General features: G+C 36.8%; 1 protein-coding gene across 1 annotated transcript in view; it reads right to left on the reverse strand.

Moving 5' to 3' along the window:
* Window positions 1-20397, reverse strand: part of EDIL3 (EGF-like repeats and discoidin I-like domains 3) — a 190868-nt gene that overhangs the window by 93463 nt on the left and 77008 nt on the right. The window contains exon 5 of the mRNA XM_009331792.1: window positions 9207-9320. Coding sequence (XP_009330067.1) covers window positions 9207-9320 — 114 coding nt within the window. The remainder of the gene's footprint in view (window positions 1-9206; window positions 9321-20397) is intronic.

A 20397-nucleotide genomic window follows, 5' to 3' on the forward strand; every position in this document is an offset into this window, starting at 1 on the left:
TCCCTCTCCTTCTGAAAACTGCAGGTGGGAGCTGTGCCGAGCCTGGAGATTTTAGTTCATTTAGGGCTCATGTAACCATGTTTTGTTCCATTTTCTCTTTAGTTTACATGGATTTTCATCTTCACAGCTTGGCTTGAATTCCAAGTCCAAATGAATCTCCAAAATGTGAATCAACTTTCAAACCTCAAACTTTTGCAAGGTTTATGCCATACTCGCCTGTAATTCTACTCTGTGCCTGGTTTGTTAACTACTGCAAACCTCAAGGCAGTTTAATTATGAGGAGTTTGTATGGCTCTAAAGATGATTTTTCTCTCATTGCTCATTCCTGTGTCCACCAACGGGTAGCAGCAGACCAGACCAGGCTGACTCAGATGGCAAGCCACCCTCCATGACTAATCTATTTTGAAATAAATGGCTTATGTCTTATAAATACTAAGCCTTGAAATAAGGTATTTTCCAATTGGACTAGTACCTGGAACAGAAAAAAATGGTCCTGTGACCTGGCTGTTGGGAACTTTGTTGAGCCTACTGCAGCTGTAAATTGTTCTTTTCATACATTTATAATCAGTGCTTTTATTGAAGGTGTTTTTCCATACTTCTACGAGCTTTTTCTGGTCATAATAACTCGTGATTTGTTTTCAGCTTGCTTCTGCTGAAATTATTATTCAGCAGACTTATTATTCATTTCTGTGAGGATGTAAAAATAGAATGTGCATTATTGACCAGACCAAGAACTTAAGTGCTATAGAGACTACTTGAAGAATAAGTTTTCTTTTTGAGTAATTTTGTAATTTGAGTAATTTTTCTTTTAAGGGTTAGAAAAGCTGAAATATGTATTGTCATAGGCTTTGCCATGCATAAAAATGCACATAAAAATTTCTTCCAACACAGGAACAGTGGATCATATTTATAAGATAAGTATTTTTTCTCCTCTACTTTTTGTGAATGTCTACGATTCTATGTTACTGAAAAGGTAGGGTCGTATTGCTCCCTCAGTAGGAAGAACAGACAGGTGGAAGACAGGTAGGAGGAGGAATCCCTGACCTCAATGCAACCTTCCTGCCTCTTTACTGAGGGTAACTGAGGCGCACCATGAGTCAAGAATCACACAATGTCTAAAAAAGGCAGATCAGTAGGTTTAAGTAAGAAAACATGGCAAGAAAGTCGCCACAACAAGGTGGTTCAAGCTAAAATGAGATGTTACAAAGTCAAGTTGTATGCCTGAATATAGGGTTGAGTTCATATTGTAGTTATTGACACAACCCAAAAGCTACTATTGCACTAGATAACTCATGTAGTAAGGAGACGACTAAATGGGTAAAATATGCCCGTTGGGTCCTAAGGGCTTGTCTGAATATTTTACCATGAGTTTCTGTCAGGTGTCTGAGTAAAGATTGTATCCTCTACTGCCTAATCAAAGTAAGATATTGAGAAATGAATTTTCAAACGGGGACATTGCTGTACAGTACAACTGCAGCAAGATGAAAATGTATCCAAAGGCATAGGGCTGAGGACTTTATTTCAACATCAAACACTGAGAGATCAGTCTCATTGTGTTGAAAGGAAGAACTACAATGCTGATCTGTTGAGCCTAATTTCGCACACCTTTGCGTCTTACATGGGATGCCTGGACAAAGTAGGTCTGCAGCAGAAGGGCCAGAGTGTGCTTTGTTGTTTGAAGACTCAATATTAGAAATGTTAGAGTTTGATTAGTATTTGTCACTAGGTCATTGAAATGCCTGGGAGAACATTTCAATGTTAATAATGTGTTCTGTCATTTCTATAACATTTTCTGCCTCTTTGCACTTTCATACCAACACACTACACAGAAATGCTAGCCAGACAATATTCCCAGAATGGTGTAGCCTCAGCAGACCTCATTAGTTTCAGCAAGAGATTCAAGATGGGTTTTATCCAATGCAAACATAGAAATTGTGTCCCGTCCATGATCAGCTGAAATAGTTAAAAATGTATATGAAGTATTCACCCTTACTACTGATACATTTAGCCTATCTTTCATCATTCATTTAACCTCTTAAATAATTCCTGTTTTTATTCTTATAGCATGTTCAAAAAATTACAAATTACCTAGACTGGGTTGAATTACATGTGTTAAAGTCACATTTAACATGTAAAAGTTTTCCTTCTTGCACTTTCAAAATGTCTTTCTAATATGTTTCTGTTCTAAGATATTTCTATAATCCAGGGAGGTCATAAAAAAAGTATTAACATTAACATTATATTAAATTGTTACATTTCTTTTAGGCACAAAATTTTTTCCATTCTTCCTTTTGTCTGAGATTAACCATGTACTATTCCCTAAGCCAGCAAGGACATCATATGAATGATAAGTTAACTACCCTGAGTAAATAAAAAAAAAGTGAATTAATTTCTCTGAGGGTAATATTTGTGTATACATATACCTACATACACACACATACAGAAATACCTATAAAATCTCCTTTATTTTTCATGCAAGTCCTGAACTTGTCATCTAAATAATGACACATGGGAATGTATATATTTACTGAATTTTTATTTGTTGTATCCTTGGCAAATGGGATGAGAATCCTAGCTTTTAAATTTTATGATCTTTGAAGAGAAACCAAGGAAAATACAAAAATTAAAATAAATTATTATCTTTTCCTTAAACATGAATTAAAGAACAATTTCTACACTCTTGATTAGACCGCGGCTTGAGTAACATTTTTAACTTGTGTTAAGTCTTGATATCATGCCCAGGCTCTGCCCCCTACCATTCTTCCGTACCAGCCCGGCACTTGTGTGGCCATAAAGTTCACTGGATCAAAGAACTGATCTGGTTCATTAACTACTTTTTTTATTTCCTGGGTCACTTTTTGGCAGGACAACAAAGTAAACAGGTAAAACGGCAGCCCAGAATGAGAAGCCACAAAAGCAGCAAGATGGGCAAAGAAGAGCTGAAGCAAGGCTCCTTCAGGCAGCAGCAGGGCTGGTGTATGTCAGTTTTCAAGGAATTGTTACTTTACAGTATGATGCAACGAAAAACAGGAGTAGGGCTTTTTGTCCCAATTCCCTGACAGAAATAGAAAATCTGTTTGGAAATTTCTGGACTTTGAAGGCAATCACAAGAGCTTAGCTGTTTAATAAATTGGAAAGAGAGCAACAGGAAACCTGTCTTGATTCAGTTTAAGGTCATAATCTACAGGTCATCTAGAAATCTCTCAGGTTCAGCATGTGCCTTAACAGAATTTCCAGTACATACCTGCAAGATGATTGAAAATGGAACAGCAACTCCAATATAAAAACGTAAATTATTTTTGTACCAATGAATATCTTCTTCTTTTGCAGATGATTATAATGCCCTTAATTTAAATACAGGAGTCTGTATTTCTAGAAATTACAATTCTTTCTATAGTTCATTTTTTTTCCTAATGAAAGTTGAAAACCTGGATTAACTGATTAAACATGACAGGTTGCTGGATATCAACATAAATCATTGGCATCTTGAACTACAGAGCAATTTCAAGAACACAAAAAACCAAACCCAGTATGTTTGGCCAGTTTTGTCTTACAGAAATTTGCTACATTTTATATAATACCAGTATTTCAAATCATAAAGCTGTAGATATTCAAAACAATCAAGAATATGCTTAAAACCAAACTTCATATTGGATTATTCACAGAATTAATCAAACCGCTATTTTGAGCTATAGGGAAATCTCCTAAATCTCCTTCAAAGAGATTTTAATAGTTATCAGTAATTTAGGGAACTCAAGTCCATGTTGATTCCTGTCAAGTAAAGTGTTTCACAGTGGCTCACTACCAGCTTTAAGCCACAAAATATTGCCAACTGGAGGTGCATAAAAAATCTTGTGCCTTAAAACCTAGGCTCCCCAGCAGGTAATCTGGAAATGAGGTATGGTTGCAATGGGATCATGTTTACCATTCAACAACAGTCCAGTGCTTAACAGCTTAATTTTAACAGGCATTTTCATGAGCTGAATTCACCAGAAAGCCTGTTACCAGGTTTATTAATTTAAGAAAATGGTTAAGTTCTGATTCCTATCCATATTTTGAAAACACAGACTTCTTGGAAGACAAATTTTAGCCCGACGTAAAGCTTCCCCCTGAAAACATAGCTTTTAACCATTTCATAAATTGTTTTATTTTGCCTGTGCACTTTTTGTGCTCTCATCCTGTGATGTTTGTTTTGTGTAGAGTTTTTCTGAACCTAAGCATGGAGGTTTTTTGAAGCCTGAACCCTGCTGAGCCAGGGCTGGTAAGAGCTGGAGCTGGGGAAGACAGAGATACACAAAACTCACTGAAGACTGTGAGCATCAAGTTGAACTCATCATTTGAACTCAAAGGAGTTCAAATGCCAGGCACCTGAAACCAAAAAGTCCCAACAAGTGAGGACACTGACTTTAAAACACACTTATAAGTGAAATACAGAAGACACCAAAAGAAGCAGTATAGTCTCTTCAAAAAATACTGTGAAACTACTTATTTCTCCTGTGCTACAAACCATGAAAGTTGCAGGTGTTCTGTATTCCTGCAAACAATTTTGAAAGAAAGAAAATTCTAAAATCACAGTGCATCAGAATGCTTTGGATGACACCATCTAGCCTGGATATCTGCATGTAAGCAGAAGTCTTGAAAGTCTCTTTATGCCTAGACCTGTCAGATCTTTAGATAATTTTTAAGTAAAAATTGCACTGAAAGAAGGGGCATTTTCATTTAAAGAAAAAAATGCCTCTTTAATTTCCACAGAGAGGAAGACAGAAGAGACCAAGTGCAATATAAACACATTAGTGTACTAAAACATAAAGCACAGGAAACAAACGAAAATAATGTGAAGGTACACTGCTTAGCTGGCTTTCCGCCATGCTAGACAAACTAAACTGGTGTATTTGCTCTGAATGCAGTCCTCCTACATATGGGCATGTTGAATACACAGAAAAGGAGGTGAAAGGGCCATAGCATATATAAAAAACATTCACAGTGACTAATTTGACCTGTATCTTTAGACAAAAAGCATGAGAAAATTTGCCATATGCTTTAATGGCAGCAACTCTTGGCAATCAGCAAAATACAGCTGAAAATGGACAATGGTGAAATTGTAACGTGTCCACTGTATAGTACCATCTGTTAGATAAAAAAAAGTGATAAAAAATAACCTGTGGAACTCCTCACAAATTATTGCCATTCACAATCCATGTTGCTCATGGGGGATTTTAACGATACAGATTCGTATTGAATAATGCAAACAGTCTGACACTGATGAAAGTGGCTCCCCGTTGCCTGCAAGAGAATTTTGTGATCCAGAAAGTAAAAACTTCAGCCCCAGGAGAATCTGTCTTGGAAGCAGTACTTATTTATAGAGACCCAGGACTAAGGAAAACTGTAATGGAGGTAATCATAATTGATAGCTTGAATTCAGCACAGAAGCAAGAAATAGGTTCAGAGAGTACAAGAACAGAAGGAGATGCAGCTGCATCAAGGAAATGCTGAGGCCTTAAGAAATCTAGAAAGTAATATGGAATTAATATAGTTGAGTTTTTGCATTCAGAGGATGGGAAAAGGTGCTCTCTTTCCACTCTGTGTTTACTAAACATCTGCAGGCAAATTTTGTAAATACCAGATGCTCAGTGAAGTATCTCTTAACAAGTTGATAAGCTTATTCCAGAACAATTGAATATGTCTGAAGCCGTCAGTGCTCTTGCACTCCACATTACTTTGACTTTGCTTCATCCTGTGCTTTCCAGCAATGAGAAGCAGCTGGTTTAACTATCATTTATGCCTGAATGGCTAAAAATAGCAGTAGCTAATAAGAAAGAAAGAAGATTGAATTTAAGCCTCTCCAGAAAAAAAACGAGAGGTCAGGCCAGTGCTTCAAAATTAGAAGGATATGTAAATAAAACAGAAGAAGGCCCTAAAGCAGAAGCATTACTGGGGTGTGAACCACATCAGCTGACAGGAGACCATCTCCATGTCTTCTGAGAACTTTACTTCATGGCTGAGCCTTTAGAAAGCAACTCCAAACCTCATCGATGCCAGAAGGAGACTCAGGAGGTGGTCAAGGTGGTCTAAATACAGTTTCAAGCTCATTAGGCATTTTAGTGCTATTTTAGTAGTCAGTTCCAGACAGGCCTTCCCCTCTCATTTCAGCTGCACTAGTTATTAGCAGAGGCTCTCAGGACTAGTCAGAAGAATTTTGGGTGGGTGTCCCACAAGGCTCACAGGACCTGGGTGTAATACAACAGTTGTCTCACACCTGGAAAGAGCTACACATGAGATAAAATGGAAGGGAATTATCTAGGAGATTAGCGAAGAGAAATCAGTTATGGTGGAATTAAATGGTGGAATTAAAAAAAGAGAGAAAACTTAGTTGGACCATTAGGAAAAACAGTCTGACATAAACTGCTTCAAGCTGATGAGTAACATGACAAGTCATTATTACAGAGCACATTTGGGATATATCAAACTAGATATACTATTAGGAAATGCATTCTGGAGAACAAGCTTGCAATGACAGGAGAATGGACTGTATGATGTATTTTTGCCTTGTTTATTCTCGATCTAGTATATTTCACATATTCTGTGATGTGGATTAGCAATCTTTGAGCTTTGTGAGGTAATTCTGAGACAGCAATCAGTAATTTACATAATTAGCATAACAGTAATTATATGATTACTGTAAATATGTGTAAAACTCTAATGGTGTAATTAGAATGTGTAATTACTACTTGTAATTACATAATTAGGTATGATGACATAACTAAACTTCTTATGAAAAAAAAGAATATTTACAAGCCCAGCTATAGGAACCGGTATACTGCATAATTATATTGGTGGCATAAAAAGAAAAGTTATCATTTTAATGCTAGCTGTGCTAAAGCTAGTTCAAAAGAAGATGAATGCTAAAAGTTTGTGAACTGTGCCATAGGACTAGAAGAATGCACTGACTTTCCTGAACAGGGGTAGTTCAGTGATTACAGTCAGTACAAACATTATTCCCATCCTTAATTATCTGTTATTTATTCATAACTCTTCATACGTTTAGCTGAATAACATGAGTATAATGAGTAGTATAATGGAAGTATTCAAATATCTACATTGTGTAGCATTTTCTAATCACTGATTTAAGTAATATATTATGTTTCTCTTAAGTCTTCAAAGCACATCTGATTTCACACTCTTCCCATGATACCGTCCCGCAGACACCAGATTGGTGGTACCTCCATATGCGGGTCCCTGCCAAGAGGAAGTACAGAACAGAAGCTTTTTACCACTGCACTCCAGTGCTGCATTGCCGTGTCCCGCCATTTACAACACCATAGACTCATAGAATTATGGAACCGTTTGGGTTGGAAGGGACCTTAAAGATCATTTAGCTCCAATCCCCCCTTCCACGGCAGGGATACCTTCCACTAGATCAGGTTGCTCAAAGCCTCATCCAACCTGGCCTTGAACACTTCCAGGCATGGGGCATCCACAACTTCTCTGGGCAACCTGTGCCAGCGTCTCACCACCCTCACAGTAAAGAATTTCTGATATATAATCTAAACCGACCCTCTTTCAGTTTAAAACAGTTACCCCTCATCCTATCACTACACCCCCTGATAAAGAGTCCCTCCCCATCTTTCGTGTAGGCCCCCTTTAAGTACTGAAAGGCCGCTATAAGGTCTCCATGGAGCCTTCTCTTCTCCAGGCTAAACAACCTCAGCTCTCTCAGCCTGTACACACTTTGCAGCTGAGAAATTAATAGCTACTGCAAAGCACGTTTTAAAACTCATTGTCCTTGATCTCTACACCAAAGCAGTTTGACTGTTGTATAGAGCCTTATCATAATTATAAAAATTCTTTAACACTCAATAGAATTATCCTTTCAAATAACTTAGTGTTCTTCTCTATAAGCTAGATGATGGAGTCCTGGGTCACAGCTGTCAGCATTTATCTACAGAAGCATCTCCAGAAAGATCATTTGACTAGGTGATTGGCTTACCAGTGTAAATCCCCAAAGTATGACCCAGAAATCTTTGATTTCTCTCTAGAATTATATACACATTATGTTAGATGCCTCAAATCTTCTGCCTGTTGCATGTATAAATCTGGGAATTCACTGAGGCTACTTCAAAAAATTCCTAGCTTGTAATTTGTGGTTATCGGTCCATCTTGTTTTCTTCTCCATTCTTCCCCATGCATCCACAATGTAAGCATAGAAAAATGAATCATATTTTTCAACTTTGTTATGGTTTCATTTATTTAGTATTCAACTTTTTTATTTTTCCTGCCACACATAGTAGATTTTCCTTGAACTAGAAATCCCGTTTCTTGAATGTTGATGACTCCAGTATTTCAGGTATTTTGAATGTAGTATCCAATACTACAAATACTAATACACGAATACTTTCCTTTTTCTCCTTAAGGTACCAGGCTTGACATATCTTGGGACTATATTAGCTTTTTCCACAACACCATCATATTAGCATCTTCTGTTCAACTGAAAGTCACAGGCTTTCTTCTCTGCAGTATTTCAAATCCATGAACCTCTAACATCTGTTACTAACCATTAAGTTAAGGTATATTACATTTTGTACCATAACAGTTTATTCTATTTTTGTTATTTTGGTCTTCAGGATTACCTAGTCTTACATATGTGAAGAACTCCTTTGTAGTAACAGCTTTAGGAATCAAACATTTACAGTGCATTCATAGTCAATGTTGTTGGTAAAATCATGTGAGATTGTTCCCAGGACAGATCCTGAAGGAACTCCACTAATGACTTCTCTGTAAACTACTGGTCCAACTTTCAGAGGCTAGACACATGTCAGAGAAAGTGACATATTTTTGCCCTGCTCTTACACTTGTTGATAGCTGCTAATAATTACTGTTGAAGACAGGATACTTGACGAGATGAACGCCTAACCTGAATCAGTTTTTGTATTTTTCTACTTTACACTATTTACTCCTTCTTGTTTGACTCTTAGATAATAATTTTGCATTTTGCAAATGTTTCCTTCACATCAGATGCTTTACTTGACTGCATGACAGGTTTGGTCTCTTAAATTTCCTCCATTTTGAAAAGAATAAGATGGCTATTTTGAGCATTATGTATTTGTAGAGACATATTTCCATAGTATACTATAGTTGTTTCTGCAAAACAAAACATTCATTTATTTTATTTTAAAAAATAGATGTAAAAATGTATATACAATACTTACTCTGTTGGCAGTTTCTTCCCATAAATTCACCTGGACATTCACAGGAATAGTTGGCAACAAGATCTGTACAGATTCCACCATTCTTGCAGGGTTCAGCTTCACATTCGTTTACATCTGCAGGAAGCACACAAGATGGCAGGATTAGCAAAAATAAATTGTAAAAGCAATAAGCACATGTTTTAAAGCACTAAAACACAACATATTCATACAATTGATATTAGAAGACATATGTTCTTTTGCCCAGCAGCCACGCTCAGTAAAGGATGTGATTAAACAGGACGTGCTTTAGGAAAAAAACAAAGCAATCTGATATAAATTTAGCTAGTTTCATATACCTGCTAAAGTTTTGCTATGTGCCATCACACAACAGATTTTAAAGTTTAGCTCAGGGATTTTCACTGTAACTTCCAGAGGACATCAGGGCCACAAATCAGTTTGTCCTTAAATAAACAAATTCAATTAGTTCTGACAGAGTACTCATTAGTGATCCTTGCAACTTCAAAAAATTTAGCTACTTCTTTATCAACAGATGCCAGTTAAAAATGTCTCTCAGTTCATCTTAACTCATTAAACATCTAATTGACAAGGTTGTTTAACCGTCTAAAAAATTTCCTTTCTGTGCATGAGTTAGTGGGCAAATTGAAACTAATAGCTTGATCTAGAAGCTTGCAAATTTTATTAAATTCAAAAGACAGAAAAGGTGGTTAATTTTGTTTGAGTTTCCTTTTTCCAGTACACTTTGTCAAATGCTGCAAGAATAATACTCCCCAGTGTTTTTCAGTGTAGTAACCTTCAAGTATAGTATCAGATTCTTTTTCTCAAATGCAATATAGTATTTTTCAGTCATCATAAATAGGCAGATGAAGGATAACAATATCTCATAATTAAAATTCTCCATCTCTGCATTAATGTTTATTCTGTATGGAGTAGAAACGTTGTATGGATTTTATACATCATTGTCTCAAAGGGCTGCATCAATGTATACAGTTACATATTTAAAAGATGGTAGCCCACACTGGCTTCATTAAGAGTTGAACTGCTGTTGCATTAGACACTGTGAACAGCAAACAGAAAAGCAGTCTTCAGCTCGTACTACAATTTTATTTTGCTGAGTTTTGCTTAAGTGCATTTCATTTTGGATACAGTTGCTGATAAAGTGCACATGTGCATAGCACACGAACAGGTTGAAATGAGAAGATACTCAACAGAGATGAACTGGTTGCATTCATTGGTGGGCCCTATGAATTGAAGTAATACTCCTCACTATTGTGTTGAATCTGCTTCTGTCCCCAAAATGCAAACCCGGTTTGCGCTGCCATATACAAACTAAAGAAGATGCTACATAAGTGTCTAAACCTGATGCAATAAGGCTTGTGCAGGAGAAGCAGAATTCAGCTCTGCCAAAAAAGGTGCTTGATTTCTGGTAGTTGAGTATGCAACTTTTGTACTTTCAATTTGATCTTTTACATTTATTAGGAATCTATGTACAAAAATTCAGTGTTTTAACACATGTCTGGCCTAGATCTGATAGATTTTGTTATGTCTCCAGGGAAGTCTGTACCTCCAGTCTTTTCTGCAGATCTAAAAGCTGTGTAGCTTTTAAGTTATATGTGCAATGTATGTGAGGTAGGTTGAAAACTGGCTGAATGGCAGGCCCCAGATGGTGTTGATAGTGGTATGAAGTCTAGTTGGAGGCCAGTACACCCAGAGCCAATACTGGTCCGATCCTGTTCAAAATCTTTGTTAATGACCCAGACACTGGGACAGAGTGCACCCTCACCAAGCTTGCCGATGCCACAAAACTGGGAGGAGTGGCTGATACAACAGATGGGTGTGCTGCCGTCCAGAGGGACCTCAACAAGCTGCAGAAATGGGCTGAACAGGAGCCTCGTGAAGTTCAACAAGGGGAGGTGCAAAGTCCTGCCCCTGCCCCTGAGGAGGAACAGCCCCGTGCACCAGTACACGCTGGCAAGCTGACCAGCTGGAAAGCAGCTTGGCAGAGAAGGACCTGGGGGTCCTGGTGGACCACACGTTGACCATGAGACAGCAATGCACCCTCATGGCAAAGAAGGCCAGCAGCCTGCTGGGCTGCATTAGGCAGGGCATTGCTGCAGGCTGAGGGAGGTGATCCTTCCCCTCTACTCCGCACTGGTAGGACCACACCTAGAGCGCTGCATCCAGTGCTGGGCTCCCCACTACTAAAAAGACATGGACTTACTGGAGTGAGTCCAACAAAGGGCCACTAAGATGATTAAAGGACTGGAGCACCTTGCCTATGAGGAAAGGCTGAGAGAGCTGGCACTGTTTAGCTTAAAGAAGAGGAGAGTCAGGAGGAAACTCATCAATGTATATAAATACCTGAGGGAGGGTGCAAGGAAGATGGAGCCAGGCTCTTTTCAGTGGTGCCCAGTGACAGGACAAGAGGCAATGGGCACAAACTGAAACACAGGATGTTCCATATCAACGTCAGAAAACTTTTTTTTTACTGTGAGGGTGACTGAGCAGTTGCATAGGTTGCCCAGGGTGTTTGTGGAGTCTCCACCCTTGGAGATATTCAGAAACCATCTGGATATAGTGCTGGGCAACCAGCTCTAGGTGGCCCTGCTTGAGCAGGAGGGGGTGGACCAGATGACCTCCAGAGGCAAGCTGACCAGCTGGAAAGCAGCTTGGCAGAGAAGGACCTGGGGGTCCTGGTGGACCACACGTTGACCATGAGACAGCAATGCACCCTCATGGCAAAGAAAGCCAACAGCCTGCTGGGCTACATTAGGCAGAGCATTGCCAGCAGGCTTCGACCCTATCCTCCCTTCAACCCTCAACCCTTCTGTGATTCTGTGATAATCCTCCCGGTGCTGTGAACAGAACTGCAGGGACAGACCTTCAGCTAAATGTGGAGGCCAGTTTCAGTTCTTTGAACCAAAAAATTTCAGATTTTTATACTAAAATTGATGATGGATACTGATCTCTGAGCTTCTTTTTAATCCCTCGTGTCTTACTGTTTGTTGCCAATAAAGATATCACATACTGGACTAATAAAAATTCACAGGGCTAGCTGAACTTCTGTCTATTAAAGAAGGAGAAGAGGAGTAACAGCTTAGTGTGCAAGAAATGAAACCTGCCAAGGGAAATGGCCAAGGAACAGACCTGCTCAATTCTAAATTAAATTTTTTATATAAATTTATGAAATTTAACAAGATTCTTCAGCTCCCTATTTGCCTTTTTAAGCAAAGCCCATTAACCTTACATTTTCATCAGGTTATTCATCATTTTAATACAGGCTAACACATTTGTGGGAAAAAAATATCAAGGTCACTGTGAACTAAAAAACACTAAGTGAACATATGAACTATCTCTTACTTGGTTAAATAAAGGTAGTAATTTACCCTCTTAAAAGCTTTTCTGTGTAAAGATAATACCTTCCTGAGATATTTATTTTTTTCTAATTTGCCATTCATATTGAAATATATAGGAAAAAATGCGTAACTTTCCAGCATATTTCATATTGTCTATGCGATGATGTAGAAAACAGACTGAACCTTAAGCACCAGATACTTTTAAAGCAATTCTCATATTCTATGCCTATGGAGCAGTTAGCTATGATCAGTGCAGAAAGATGGAAGTTTTTTATTATTATCTTTGTTACTTGGATCCTATAGTGATTTTTTTCCAGTAATTTGAGAACCTTTAGTCCCATCAGTTCAAACAAATATGCCATATTTGATGAATGAGGGAAGACTAGCTCATTGCAGCATCATGTTTGATACCAGAACAGATGTTTAGCTGGAAAGATAATGAACTGAACTGTGTTAAAGAAAGGAGCATAAGTTCTACAGAATTATTTCATTTACTATTCATTATTTCATTTGATTGAATGCGCAGATGTAGCATATTTGATTAAAAGTAGTTCCTGCAAATTGTGGTCAGATTTTGTTCAAATTCCTAGATGTGCCAATTACGATACTAAACTTTACACCAGCTGGTGTGTTTCTTTCTTCTGAAACAGATATATTACCTTCTAAACTTTGTCATAGCATTGTGATTAGAAGTAAATTTGAAGAGAAATTTTAAAATGCCAGAGTTTCTGGAGTAGTTGCTCCTAAAGACAATAAGGGCTCCTAAAGACAAGCTCTCTGTATGTTGTCAGATACAAAATCTTCACTAACAATGCAATCAACTTACCTACACGAGAAGGATGTGCTTTTAATGTAAATTAACTAATACAAAGTAAAATCACTGTAGGTTGCTCAAGATTTTTCAGGTAAGCTTAGGTTCTCTGCCGGGTCAGATTTTGAAGTGTAGTTTAGATAACAATCTTACGCACTGCAGTAACTAAAACACAGATAGCTGGGTACTACCAGAGAATTCAGAGGTCCTCAGAGAGGGACCTAATAAGACTGTTAAATACTGAGTGAAATGGGCTCCTGAAGAGGTTTAAGTGCCAGCACAGGAGAAGCCTGTATTTCTAAATAGTGTGCAGGTTAGCTAAAAAAAAAAAAAAAAAAAATCCAACCAAAAAACCCCAAACCCCAAAAACCCAACCCCCGCCATGCCCCATCCCCAAAGATTTTTCTACTAAAAATGGATACTGAAATTGACAGTGGTGCAGGAATGAGGAAACACTGACTATTTTCTGAAAATAGATTGTTCCTTGAGTAATAGCTTGAAGGGCTAAGACAGTTGATTAGGAAGTAAAGATTTCTTTTTATGTTGAAGATGATTAAGTTTACACTTCCTACCTTTAAGATCAAACCATAAATACAAAGCTATTCAGCATGCTTCTGTTTGAAGCACAGTCATTGTGCAACCTGGAACAGAAGTATACTGTCAGAAACTGGGCAAGTAGGAGATAACTTCGCCGTATTACGGAGTGATTTGGAGAATCATTATGAGGCAGAGTTCTAGGCTTTTGTCCTTTTTTGATGGATTATATGTATTTTTTTAATCCTCTAAGTATGTAATAAAACATGAATAAAAACTAGTACTGTACTTGCAAACATAATACAATTAAAAATACATAATCCACATTTTGGACTTTACCTGTTAAATACAGTCACATGTGTTTTCCTGAAAAATTACCCCACATGAAATGGGTATATAAATTATGTAACTGTTATAATAAAAAATTTAACTATTACTTCCAGTAATTTGAGGTCTTCCGCAAGCTTCTTGGTATAAACCTGATTTCTTGTGACGAAGGGACTGATAAGCTCAATCAATTGTTTTTGCCAACACAGCTTGTGTTTTGGCTGCAAATGCACACCAGTATCTTGTTCCTGTCCCCTGCTCGCTTGTTCTTTACTTAGCCCAAATTCCTTATTCCTACCACCTGAACCTTTGTTTCTGATCCAGGACTACCTTTTGCAGTACAGACTTCCTGAAGTTCCCTCCTGCTGACAAGCACGTTCTTTCCTTATCCTTTGATTTTATACTCATTTTGGCCTCCTGATCACACTTGGTCTGCTCATTTCAACTCTAAGTCATGTTTTCAATCAGTCTTCTATCTTGATAGAATGGTTGGCCCATCACAGCCACAGCATCTAGGTTTCAGTGTCCATACTGGAAGTCAGCTTGGGCCTTATTAGGAGCATTGAATAGACATAATCCAGTTATGCCTTGCTAATATTGCAAATATTTTTTCCATAATAAAGTCAATTTAGTATATAGAAAACAGACGGGGACAGAAGATCAACTGGTTATGACCTCTGTATCGTAACTGGCTTCTATGAAGACCCACAGCTATACATGGGATAAAGATCAAGTCACAATTTAAGAAACATAACTCCTTGCCCCCCAATTTATTTTTATTTTAAATAAAACCAGAAAACTTAGAAACTTCCCTACTGGTTCTATTTCAAAATAAAAGTTGTTGATAACTAACCACGTGTCCAAATACCTTTACATTTGGAAACTGGTAAAGCATAAAGTGGAGAAACACGTAGTATGGAATAATTATCTTTTAGCTGGAGCTTAGTCTAGGCTTTTCTTGTAGTTGTTTGCTGGTTCTTGATAGACTTTTAAAGTGCATTCTCTTATTTTTTTCTTTATTTCGTATGGATCCTGAAAGATTTAATTACATGAATAAGCAGTATATCAGTAAGACCACACAAAGTGTATGATCTTGCTTGCAGAACTTTGTAATATCCTGTTATGGTTTAAACATAGGCTTTCAGATATTCAAAATTTTCTTTATTACTTTCCTAACAAATACTGTGCAAGTCAGATTATATACTCTTTTTTGTTATTACAGATTTGTACCAATTTGCTCAAGCACCATATTTTTTTATAAGACATTAAATGGTAAAGCTCCATTGAAAAGAATAGAATTACACCAGTTTTATTTGGTAAATAATCTGACTCAAGAGAATCAATATAATTTAATATGGCTATCTTAACAGCCAGCTACTCAGTTAAATAATAAAGTTTGAAGGATTACAGCAATTCATGTATAGAAGGACACATCTCCTTTAAGAGTAGAAGACTTTTGGTAAAATATTTACCAAAAAAAAAAATCGTGAAAATGTTCTTTCTCATACTCCCATGGTTTACTAAAATAATTCTAAATTGTAAAGATCTCCTAAATGAAGACAACCTCATTTTTTTCTAAAAAGCTAAAAAAAAAAAACAAACCCATATTTAAACAGAATGAATAAACATCACCAAAAAGTTTACAAGCACAGGTAGACCACCTTCAATTTCTGGTTAAAAGATACAGAAGACATAAGTAATTACTATGATAATAATTCATTCTGTTATTGTTAATTATAGGTTTAAGAAAGTTTCTAACCTGTTTCTGAAGAAGTTTTTGGCTGTAATTAATGTAAACAAAAAATAAGCTGTAACTTCAGCTATAACTGTTCCTTGATTTAACCAGGATTATACAAAAACAAACACTAATAGATTACTAGTACAACCCTGGGATGAAACATTTAAAAAGAACTGGAGCATATTCCCATGAAATTTGGGATTTTAGTATATATTATTAAATCTGAACTGGATGTATTAAATGCATATTCAACACAGGACAGACATCTGTTAAAATTCAGTGGTGTGATTGCTTTTTCAAAGCTAGTTGCCTGACCACAGAAGGCTCTAAAAATGCTGTGCCAAATAACCTGCAGGAAACTTCAACGATAATGTCATATTAAAGTGATTCACTGTTCAGATACCCTTATTATCTGATCTACAAAATGAGCAGAAAACAGCTTTACACTTGAGACGAAAAAGTACAAGCCTCTTGCTTCCCACCCTTAGAGGCTAACATTATATTACACCTACTCTCATTATTATGTATAAAGTTTTCCTTCTCCAGCATGCATTTGGTACAACATATTACGGTAAATGTCCTCCAGAATAATCCATCACAGAGCTGCCTATTAGAATTTTTCCTGAACCATTCAGTACAAATATTTCAGATATTATTATTCTATTAAGAAGAGAGTAAGTCATGTAAGAGAGTTACTAAAGTTGTGTTCTGAACCCAAAAGAGGCATCCTAAATAAGCAAGCCAAGGAAATAAAAACAATGTCTAGTCATAAGTCAGAACTTTTGGCTTGACTATGCGTTAATGTTTGAGATACCCTCGTAACCAGCAATATACATTAAGGTCTAAACACGTAACAAAAAGAATTTTGAGGAGTTCAGTTGCTCCTGTCTAGAGTTCTGTCAGAAACTGCCTCTTAAGCATCCTTCCTAATATAACAAGCTTGCCTTTCAAAGCAATTTTATGTCCTTTTAGGCTTCTTTAGACTAATTTGTACTTTCTTCATTATGTCTCTGTAACACACTCTCTTAAAAAAAAAAAAAAGGAAGAAAAAAAAGACTTCACACTACCTGTAAACACTGATCTTTTTCCTTAGTTTGGAAAAAATCAAGTGTTATTTCCCATCTTACTGGTTTCTGAAATAATTTTAGGTCAACTTGTTTCAAGAAAAATTGGAATATATAGCTATGATTCTGAGTTCACTTTGATTCGTAAAGAAATCAGAGTTCTGAGAAACTGAAAATGAAAGAGTATTTGAGGTTTTTTTTAAATGACATTTTCTTAAATTTAATATGCAAGTAAAATCTTTAATTTTGACAAAACAACATTTTTTATTATGACTAATTTCTTTCCCCACTAGTTCATTTATCTTCTTTTCTACCTACAATTTACACCTCTGTTCAAAGTAATACTGTTATAGTATCAGTGAATCAGTTGTAGCATCTATCTGTAAAATCACATTTTAAAACAGATTTATTATCTATAGCATTTTCCTAGCTTTCTTCATGTTCTATACAGGCATTTCCCCTAATCAACCCCCAACTTAAACAAAAATTTCCAAATTCAATTTAAAGTTTTCACGTCACTTATGAATACATTTCTACACATAGTAACTATAACCACAGTTTTCAGAATGCTAAGATTAACTGTAGAACTATTAGAAAAATTATAATAAAAAAATTATCAAGAAAAAGACCCAATGAAATATTTTGCAGAATACTGTTCTTCTTTTGGCACTTTGAATTAAGGCCAGGGGAAAAAAAAAAATATTCAATTTAAGAATTGCTAGGAACCTACAGGGGCAACATCTATGAACACTGCAAAATTTATGCATCACTCCCATAAGCATTTTCTGTGCTATGCACATTTTATAATGTGCAGGTTTTCCAGCAAGAGAACAAATATTAATTATTTCTGTATTTTTACACACCAAAAGTTGTTTTCAGTTGTTTTCCTTAGAAACTATTGGAAGCTATGTAAAAGAATGGTGAGACCACAGAATTAATTTCATGAAAGTCTAATGGGAGCTTCTAGAGAGAGTATAAAGCTGCCTGTTGACGTCAAAGGACTTTGAGCAGATTCTAAATAAGGTAGGGCTCTATAGGAGTCTTTGCTGCAGTAATGCAACATCTTGTTGCATTTACAGCAATATTTGTGGCTTTATTTTCATACTTTGTGTATTTTGAGGATACTTTTTTATCTCTATTTCTGTTTTGAAAACTCCCATAAAATAAATGAGAAAACTGGCTATTGCTCTGATCATACAATGAAATTTGAATCTGCATAGGTGCCTACTGCCTGTCTTGTAAAATCTTTATCTTTTCGTACAGCCACTAAAAAGTTATTCTAATTTTTTCTGTGGAGTCACACCTCCAACACTGGACTATGTCAGTATTTCCTGATCTTCTATTTACCTGTTTAAATGCATATTTAATGGCTTTTCATCTGAGGTAATTTAAATTTAATAGGATTTTGGAATAGCATTCCCAGGGCATTTCTTATTAGTTTTAAAGAGTTGGTACTTTAAAAGTTTTTATATAAATTGAAGCAGATTTTTCATTTTAATTACTTTTAATGTATACTGGCATGGAAACCTTCGTCCCATTAAGTAACTTACCATTTAATTTTACACCGTAGAAGCATGTCTCCAGGGCAACAATTCCTATCATTTCCAATGAACCTTACTAAAATAATTGGCTATTTATATAACAAGCATTTGACAAATCATTCTGTCGTTGAGAAAAAAAAATCTTATTAAAAAGTGAATCAACTTGTGAATCATTTTTTATTACAAGCAATGTTCCAAAAATCTCAACTTCATGAGAAAACTTAAATTATCCAGCATTAGAATATAACCTCTAACTAGATTATTTGTTAAAATAGCGTAGGTGGGCTCATGGCAAGAAGTCAAATTATTTTCAAAGCAAGTTTGAACCCAGATCAGTAAATTAGCATATTTCCCTTCACATATTCCAAAATAATTATATTTTTTCCAAAATACAGTTGTTTATGCATTTCAGAATAGAATGAGCATAGGGATATATATTTTTCACATGAGTACAGTTATGGCATGTGTTTTGAAAAATGTTATTAGACCAACAAGTCCTGGAGGATATGATGATGGATATTCTAAAATGACTAAAACAGATGGTTATATTTGTTCATATGTCTGTATTTGATATACAAGGGGTGATGCGTATTCCTTTATGGCCAATCTATATACATCTCATTTAAGCTCTCGTAAAAAGTTGTCTGTTATGTTGCATAAGTGCATATAAATGTGCTGCGTAATTTCTACTTTTTGCTAATACCTTTCAAATTCATACTCCCAGTTGCTCATAAATATGTGCATGTTTTACTGTTTATTAATCTTATTGTTAGATTTAATCACAGAAATAATCTAGCACTGTAAATAGGAGAATGGGTTAGATCTTTTGGCACAGTTCTCTAACCTTTTTTCCCCTCTAGTGGCTGTGGAGTACCACATTTTATTACGAATAGCATACATGGACACATATTAGATTAAGAGCAGATTTATAAATCACTTAAGAGTTACGGAGGGTTAATGAATGAACGGATGGCTTAATACATGCTTAACCAAATGTCTGTTATTCACTATAGCAAATCACTATATAACCATAGGTATATCCTTAGTCCTAGGAGGATTATACATTTGCTTATAGTATATGTACACAAACATAAGAGCAAGAGGAAAGACCTGGGGAACTACAGGTTGGTCAGTCTCACCTCAGTCCCTGGGAAGGTGATGAAGAAAGCCGTCTTGGAAAGCATTTCCCAATACATAAAGGACAAGATAGTGATGCAAAGTAGTCAGTAAGGATTTCTGAGGGAGGAACCATGCTTGAGCAAGCTGATAGCCTTCTGCAATGAGGTCACTTGGTCAGTGGATGGGGGTGAGCAGTGGATGTTGTTTACCTCAACTTCAGTAAGACTTTTAACACTGTATCCCATAACATACTCATAGGCAGCATGCCAGTTAGGTAAGTAGACAGTGAGGTGGATTAAAAATGGGCTAAATAGCTGGGCCCAGAGGGTGGTAATCAGCGGCAAAAAGTCCAGTTGGAAGCAAATCACTGGTGGGGTATTCCAGGGGTCAATAAAGGGGCTAACACTGTTCAACATCTTCATTAATGACCCAGACACTGGGACAGAGTGCACCCTCACCAAGCTTGCCGATGGCACAAAACTGGGAGGAGTGGCTGATACAACAGATGGGTGTGCTGCCGTCCAGAGGGACCTCAACAAGCTGCAGAAATGGGCTGAACAGGAGCCTCATGAAGTTCAACAAGGGGAGGTGCAAAGTCCTGCCCCTGCCCCTGAGGAGGAACAGCCCCGTGCACCAGTACACGCTGGCAAGCTGACCAGCTGGAAAGCAGCTTGGCAGAGAAGGACCTGGGGGTCCTGGTGGAC

The sequence above is a fragment of the Pygoscelis adeliae genome, unplaced genomic scaffold (assembly GCF_000699105.1).
Source record: "Pygoscelis adeliae isolate BGI_AS28 unplaced genomic scaffold, ASM69910v1 Scaffold19, whole genome shotgun sequence".
In the NCBI taxonomy this organism is placed as follows: Eukaryota; Metazoa; Chordata; class Aves; order Sphenisciformes; family Spheniscidae; genus Pygoscelis; species Pygoscelis adeliae.